The sequence below is a fragment of the Vanacampus margaritifer genome, chromosome 4, assembly GCF_051991255.1.
Source record: "Vanacampus margaritifer isolate UIUO_Vmar chromosome 4, RoL_Vmar_1.0, whole genome shotgun sequence".
NCBI classification, from domain to species: Eukaryota; Metazoa; Chordata; class Actinopteri; order Syngnathiformes; family Syngnathidae; genus Vanacampus; species Vanacampus margaritifer.
The window spans coordinates 14,289,014-14,297,268 of NC_135435.1; the positions used below are offsets into that span (position 1 = coordinate 14,289,014).

General features: G+C 37.8%; 2 protein-coding genes across 4 annotated transcripts in view; one reads left to right on the forward strand and one right to left on the reverse strand.

Annotated features, from left to right (window-relative positions):
* The window catches only part of tub (TUB bipartite transcription factor), a 51,289-nt gene extending 48,835 nt beyond the window's left edge, over nucleotides 1-2,454 (forward strand). For all 3 annotated transcript variants that reach the window (XM_077564533.1, XM_077564534.1, XM_077564535.1), the window contains exon 12: nucleotides 794-2,454. In XM_077564533.1, coding sequence (XP_077420659.1) covers nucleotides 794-927 — 134 coding nt within the window. In that variant the 3' untranslated portion in view covers nucleotides 928-2,454. The remainder of the gene's footprint in view (nucleotides 1-793) is intronic.
* Nucleotides 2,455-2,703: 249 nt separating this feature from the next.
* On the reverse strand, nucleotides 2,704-6,996 carry ric3a (RIC3 acetylcholine receptor chaperone a). Its single transcript, XM_077563941.1, has 6 exons — nucleotides 6,799-6,996; nucleotides 6,104-6,321; nucleotides 5,716-5,785; nucleotides 5,280-5,376; nucleotides 4,915-5,072; nucleotides 2,704-4,710 (listed from the first exon to the last, which is right to left on the reverse strand). Exons 1-6 carry the CDS (start codon nucleotides 6,983-6,985, stop codon nucleotides 3,992-3,994), a joined length of 1,449 nt encoding a protein of 482 aa, XP_077420067.1. The 5' UTR covers nucleotides 6,986-6,996; the 3' UTR covers nucleotides 2,704-3,991.
* Between the last annotated feature and the right edge of the window lie 1,259 nt (nucleotides 6,997-8,255).

Consider the following 8,255-nt stretch of genomic DNA (forward strand, 5'->3'; position numbering starts at 1 on the left):
TAATGAATATACAGCATTTGTCGAGAATGTGGTCAATTTTAAAAAATATGCAGAATTAAGTTGACTTAATGTTAAAGATTAGATCGTTTTTAATATGAAATGAAAAATGCACTGCGTTGTCACCGTCTTATAGATGCAATTATGCCATCTAGTGGCAGAAATATCACACTCGGTTTTTTTTTTCCAGTCCAGTACATCTTTTTAATTTTAACTCAATTTTATGATTTCATATGAAATTACTGTATCAATGACTAAAAGATGCAGCCACTTTTCTATTTAACATTTTTTTCCCACTTTTATGTTAAGAGTATGAAAACTTATTGTACATTTAGAACGGTTATAAAATGAGTGATCAATCGTAAGTTAAATGTTGAAGTCATGCGATTAATTATGATTAAAAATTTTAACCGTCCGACACCCCTAATTAAAAATGGAATGTCACATAACCAAACAGGAAAACAGGTTGGCAGACTTCCTGTGTCACTGCCGTCTTTGAACAAAAGTTAAATGTAGAGTACATTATACGTAAATATATATACAGTATTTTTAATAGGTATAGGCGAGTACTGATATCAGTATCGAGCCATAACTAGTAATTAGAAATTAAAAGAATAAAAAATAGCCGTTAATTTCATGTAATTTTAAGGAAAAATGCTATATTAGGATATATAGGTCGTTCTTTAAAATGATCTGTCATTGTTTTTAATGGGAAAATGTTATCTATCAAAAGTTCTAGGGGTATCGGTTATACTATATTACTTGTATTTGCAATCATCTTTCTTGGTCGTTTCAGCTGACTACATTGTGATGCAGTTTGGCCGTGTGGCAGAGGACGTCTTCACCATGGACTATAACTACCCAATGTGTGCCCTTCAAGCCTTTGCCATCGCCCTCTCCAGCTTTGACAGCAAGTTAGCCTGCGAATAGACGGCAGCCGAAAGGCCATCTGGTCCATGTGTGGTCTCATCAAGGGCTGTTCATGTAACGCTGGGGCTGGTCCAAACTCCAAAGCACTCAGTACCCCGGACATCCTGCATATCACAAAATGCTTTGTGGGTCTCAAGTTCTGTGTGGATGTGTGTGTGTGTTTATGGCAGGAAAGATGCTCGGTAAAGAGCATCAAGCACAAAGAGTAATCCACTTTTTAAAAAAATGAAATCAATTAGTTTTTTTCATTTTGAAATGTGTGCACATTCTAAAGATCCACTGTTCCTTTTATGTACTAGCTAGAGCGGTTTAACATTGTGACTAATGTGACTAATTGCATATTTGTACATTTTGGGAGTTGGTTACATTTTATGTATCAGTCACGAAAATAACCCCAAGGTAAAAAAAACAAACATCTTCAAGCATGAATACTTATACAGTTCCTAGACTGAAAATAACATGCATGTCAAAAGCTATTTATTTTTGTTATTTATGTATTTATGACATGTTTTGCTCTTCTTTGGACAGTATTGACTGTGTGGAGATGCAAGCACATCAACGACAAAGCATCCACACAAAAACGATTGGACTTGAGTAGGGCAAAGGCATACACTGTGCTGTGTACCGTACAAGTTGGTGTCACTGGGTCACACATGTGAATGTATAGAATAATGGTGCACTTTAATTTGAAGCCAGTAGTGGATAAGATATAGCTGTAAATCGTTTCTTGTGCCTTTGAACACTAACTGCAGTGTGGCGCTTTGGCTGTAAAGTGAGCTCTTTTGCTGTTCTTGCTAACCTTACATGTGCGGGGTCATTTGCGGTCACTAAACAGAAAACAGGTGCAGGAGCTGGTTTTAATGAATCAAATAAAAATAATGAGAAGCCCAAACGGAAGGCTTGGCATTATGACTTGGTTAGAGGTTATTTCCTTTAGGGCACATTATATTTCACTCAGATGTAACATTGTGTTTTGTATCATGTCTATTGTCTCTTGGAATTGTAACAGAGGAAGGACATGGATTTGTCACAACCTCAACACTTATATTACGCATATTGCATCTATTTGCGTCTTTGAAATATTTTTATACTCCCCTGATTTGACAGTTCCTCATTTAAAAGCTTGTACGTTTCTATAGAGACGTTTAGTGCAGATGCTCCTGGGCGACTTCCTTTCTCAACATTTTGTACTTTATCATTACCCCCCCCCAAAAAAAAATCACGAAGGCAAAGAACAATCTCTGAGACCACAATTGTTCCTGTGGATCACGAGGAAATCTTTATCAGATGTGCTATTCTTGTACTTAATTGTGTGTTCTAACTATTTTGGATTTCTATTTTGGAACTGTTGATACTTTGCTGTGAAGTCTGCTTTTCAGTATGTGTTCAGAATCCCCTGCTTCTCTCACTTTTTGTTTTTAGTGCTTGTGATGATGTACAGTGAATGCCGTATGTATGACTTATGTGATGGTAGACACTCTTTGGTCATAACAGCAAAGGTGAACAAATAAAACTTGAGTATGTTTACGTTTGTCCTCATAACATGTGCAAATGTTACAATGTCATTAAGCTACTTCGTAATATAATTAAGAATTTATTTGCGTTAAGTTACGCTTAAAAAAACAATTGGGCAGTGTAATATTACAGAACCCCACAGCTGAAAAAAACTCACAAAAACAATATTTTATATTTTTCCTTTAAAGTGTTGTTGAATTCTGAATTTTACAACCTAAGTATGTCTGTAATTGAGTTGACACTAGATGGCAGACATAAATTACTACATTTTTATTTAGATTTACAGGAACAATTCATGTTTTTTTTTTTTGTTGTCCACACAATCCATCGAACATAAAAAAAACAACTCTAAAACTAAAGTTCACACATACTGTACGTCACCCTTAATATTAACCCAAACCCTTGCCTGAACTCCCCAACACATCGAACTGAGCCACACATTACTGTATCAATGACTAAAAGATAAAGCCATATTTCTATTTAACATTTTTTCCACTAGAGTATGAAAATTTAGGGAAAAAAAATATTGTACATTTTATTGTACATTTAGAACAGATATAGAATGAACAATTAATCATGAGTTAATTATTGAAGTTATGTGATTAATTACAATCTAAAAAAAATGCCTGACACTAATATATAGGGGAGAGCCAAAGTAAAATTTCGCTGATTAAGGTTTTTTGATGACTGTGTTCGAACAATTATTGACAACTTTGAAAACAGTTCACACATGTTTTAGTGCTTTAGTAAGCTACATCATGAATCTATGTGGTTAGCATGATGTTGGCTCAAAACAGCTAGGGGATGCATCTTTTTCAAAATGGTGGGCTTGGGGTAATTTGTGCCAAAGGACATGGGCTAAGTTCCATCCATCCATCCATTTTCTTGGCCGCTTTTCCTCACTAGGGTCGCGGGGGTGCTGGAGCCTATCCCAGCTGGCTTCGGGCAGTAGGCGGGGTACACCCTGAACTGGTTGCCAGCCAATCGCAGGGCACACAGAGACGAACAACCACACTCACATTCACACCTAGGGACAATTTGGAGTGTTCAATTAACCTGCCATGCATGTTTTTGGAATGTGGGAGGAAACCGGAGTACCCGGTGAAAACCCACGCAAGCACGGGGAGAACATGCAAACTCCACCCAGGAAGGCCGAAGCCCGGACTCGATCTCACGTCCTCTGCACTGGGAGGCGGACGTGCTAACCAGTCAGCCACCGTGCTGCCATGGGCTAAGTTGTCCCCTAAATTAGATTTATTTACTCTATATTACTTTATTGCATTTTATTGTTACATACCCCCCACTTTTTTTTTTCTCTAAAGATATATTTCTCAAACAGTTTATTGAAGATCCAAAGTAATTGCTCCCAGGGATGCACAACATCCTAAACTATATTAACAGTGAATATGAATAGTTGGAGGCATTCCTGTGTAATCCCCTTGCATAAAATATATGCCCACACTATATATATATATATTTTTTTACATACATGTGTGTCCATTAAAAAAAAAAACAGCAAAGATTTCAGACAAATTTGAAGGGAATTTCTTTACGTCTCCCTCCTATTTCGCATCCTGAGTCCGCAGACCTCTTTGGGAATGTCTATGTGGACATTACTATCACTCTCTTCGAACATTGACAAATACTCTGCTTCTTCCTGCTCTGCCTCTTCCTCAGGGTTGGGACATCCCGCGCTACTAAACTGAAGCCTCTCTGCCTCTGTCACTGGATCTTCCTCATCAGCTTCCTCCTCTTCCACCTCTGTACCATCATCTTCGCCCACATCTTCTTCCTCCTCTTTCTCCATCTCTTCTTCATGGGTGTCCTCTTTTGGGTAGTGAAATACATCTCTGTGGTCATTGAAGCTAATATGCTTCCTCCCTCCCATCTGCGCTTGTAGCTCATTGTATACTTGCAGACCTAATCTCTCATGCTGTGTATTTGTAGAAGGCTGGGATGCAAGTGGAACCAGCAAAAGTCTTTTCTCAGCTTCTGCTTCCTCCTCTTCTTCTTCCTCCTCCGTATCTTCCTCCACATCTTCCGCATCCGCGCCTTCCTCCTCCGCACCTTCCTCCTCCTCCTCCTCGTCTTCATCCTCCTCTTTTACAACAGAAAGTTTCCGTGCTACAACCTCTTCCTCCTCTTGCTCCATTCGCTCTGCCAGGGCCTCCGCAGTGGGCTGGCTAGTGGGCTTCTCTGGGGCCACATGCTCAAATTCACATTTGTAATCGGGTACTTCATATTCAGGGTAGGTCTCCTCTGGATAGCCTGTAAATAAAAGGGGTGTTTATTTTCAAAGAATATTAGATGTTTTTTTTGTGAAGTGAGCGTCTTTATCCTGGAAATAAAAATGGAGCGTTAGAGTCATGCTTGCCATGAGAGATCCAACTGAATCTGAAGAAAAAAAAAAACATCTTTCAAATGGGTAGTTAGTGATAGGTGGGTTGTAAGAAAGAGGCTGAGGACGTATACCTTCCCAATCTGCACTGTAAGGGACTTCCTCGGCCTCCATCTCCGGGGAGGCACCCTCCACGCGGCCCTCTTGCATTACTTGTGCAATCTGCCTCAGCTGCCTGAGGAGTTTCTCTTCCTTCTTTGTCGGCGTCGACTTACTTTTCCTGCGTCTTCCACTGAGGGGCAGCAGAGGGACAAAGCAGAGTCATCACCCCGAGTCTCTTGACAGATGGCAGTAAAGCTTTTTATACTGCATGCTAGTAGACTATATCGGCTGTTCTCTAAAACAGCTGCTTTTCCCCCCATGTTTTTATTTTTGTTCATTCATTTTCCAGGAATTAAGTGATTTGCTGCAACATGATTTTTTTTTTTTTTCAACTAACCTCCCAGAAGCACAAGTATTTCCTGAGACAATCCTCGCCATAATGCTTTCTGACTGAAGTAGTCGCTCCTGTAGTTTGGCAAGATCATCGTCAGTTGCTAAGAGAAAAACAACCACTTACTATGACGTGCAGCAATGCACTATAATGGCAAGCAGGGATACTACGAGTTTATTAAAAGACAAATGCCATTTAACATGTGTTTGAATGTGACTCATTCATTCATTCATCCATTCATTCATTCAATGTGGTTCGTTATGAACAGAACCACATCTCCAATCTCATTTTTGTATCACAAAAAATGGCATTTTAACAGGGGTGTGTAGACTTTTTATATTGACTATATAATAAGTTATTGAGCCTTTCCCCCCATAATGAATTAATCTAATTCTAGTTCATTTTTATTTATACTTGGAAATTCTGAGAGTACGGCACTTACCCATATTCCCCTCCATGCTCATACTTGTACTGTATGTTTCTGATTTTGTGTTCTTGTCCTTGCAAGTCAACTGTCAACAGGAATGCTAGTTTAGGCATCTTTGTTGTGTAATAATAATAATAATAATAATACCAATAATAATAATAATAATAACAACAATAACAATGACAATAACAATAATAATAATAATAATAGTAATAATAATAATAATAATGATAATAATGATAATAATGATAATAATAATAATAATAATAATAACAACAACAATAACAATGACAATAACAATAATAATAATAATAATAATGATAATAATAATAATAATAATAATAATAATAATAATAATAATAATAATAATAATAATAATAATAATAATAATAACAATAATAACCTTGTGGATTATATAGAGGATGTAAAGAAGAATCCCAAATCCATATATGGGTATGGCTTGAGCCATCAGATTGTATTTTTTACCACGTCCAATGCTTCTGACTTTAGCAGTAGCCTCAGCGTTGTATGTCACTGAATGGAACGGGTCCACACCCCACTGTTCCGGGTCATCGGACAACGACACCTGATGCATCCCTGGCGGGTGGAACCCAGGGCCAACTACACAAGACAACATGTTGTCAATAGTTTTACACTTTAGTTATGCTAATAATATCATCTCAAAACTTAATAATAATGTTCAACCTTCATCACATGTAAAATATAATAAGATATTCAGTGGAATAAAAACTTTTTGGACTGTACCAATCAATATTGATAAAGCATGAATTATGATGATTTACTTAATTCTATGCATTCAAACAAAGTGAAAAATACCAATTTATTTTTATTTTTGCGATGAGTTTACTGGCTTGTGTGTGTTAGTAAAATATGATTCCAAGACTAATTTGAAACCATGATAATAGGTTGCATTTATTACAAAAGATAAAAATGATGATCACTTTTCCATAATTTTGCGTTTTCAGGTAACATAATGACATAATCAGACTCCGCACACTCTCATCAAACATAACAGCTGGCAGCAGCAGCAAAAACAACAAGAAGACGGATGGAAGACGATGTGATGAATCTCCTCACCCTGCGGCTGTCCCATCTCCTTTTTGGCTCTGGGTAAAAGCATCCTGGGCAAGAAGAGAGACACGCACAGGACCGAGCATGATATCAGAGTAATTTTCTGACAGGTTGTGATGGACATGTTGTCTAACTCAACAATTTTGATTTCCCTTGAACGGTAAATCCAGTATTCTCGGTTGTTGTCGCTCATCTGGTGATGTCCTGTTTGGATTAAAGCAGATTATATGAGCAGCCTTCAAAGGCCGTGTGGAATATTATCAACTAATCCCCAGAGAGGGACACAACTGGCCATTTTCAACAGCATGCTGCTCATATGCAGCCCGTTGACTTTGATGGAATAAATAATAAATAAATAAATAAAGACAGATAGATATTTTTTTTGTATTACACTGTGGAAGGAGGGAATCCAGGTAAGGAAGTGTCAAACATATATATATATTTTTATATACATTATATTATATCAAAAAATGTATTGATTATTCTTAGCTTGTAAATTTGAAATGTAAACCAGTTTACGTTTCAGCACTACTTATTGGTTGCGTGTTTTGTCTTCATAATGGATCACAAATTGTCTGATGTGATGCCCAATTTTACGAAAGGGCATTTGAATGCAGCACATGACCTGTAAAAGCGTCCTAACATTGCATTTCCTAGAGTGTGTTTTCCTTTTTCACCAGCAGATGGCAGTGCAGGCTCATTTACAAACCAAATGTTTTTTTTTTCTTGGTCACTGTTTTTAGATCGCAAGTGACTCTTCAGATTATTGTTTTCAGTAGGGGTGGTGGGGGGCAAGGCAAAAAGCATCATGCAGCCCTTCTCCATATAACAAAAAAAAACAAAACAAAAAACGGACAATGGTTAAACAATTGACATGCCGTATATAATGAGTAACAACTAACAAATGCTAACTAACTAACAAAAACACAATGCTATCTGCAATAGCCCCCCTCGCCCCCCCCCCTTTTTTTTTTACACCGAGTGATAAGTTTGCTTCATTTTGTTCTGGGTGTGTTTAACAAGCCTGACAATAGGGGCCCCATTTGTGAGAGTCCCAAATCCTCACATAGGGACCTACCATTGCAGTTTAAAAAGTTTTTCCAGTAGTGGTTGATATGCAGCATCAGTTAGTAAGGAGGCCCTTTGCGGGGGCTCAAGGTTGTCGTTGTCATGTCCACAGCAGTGCTGTTGTTTTGTCCTTGATAGTATGGGCCAATGTCAGCCATCTCCCAGGACCCCTTCAGCTCAGGACCGAGGGCAATTTCCTGGGTTGCCTGCCCTGTTGCTGTATCTCGGCTCTCACCACATTAAAAATACATCAGAAACATCTATGAACACGCCAAAACCAATATAACTCACTGTGAATTATTATTATTATTATTATCAATTCTTTGTTTAATCAAGTCAACTGAGAACACTTTCTCAATTACAAATGATAATACTTCTGCTAGAGTTCAAATATG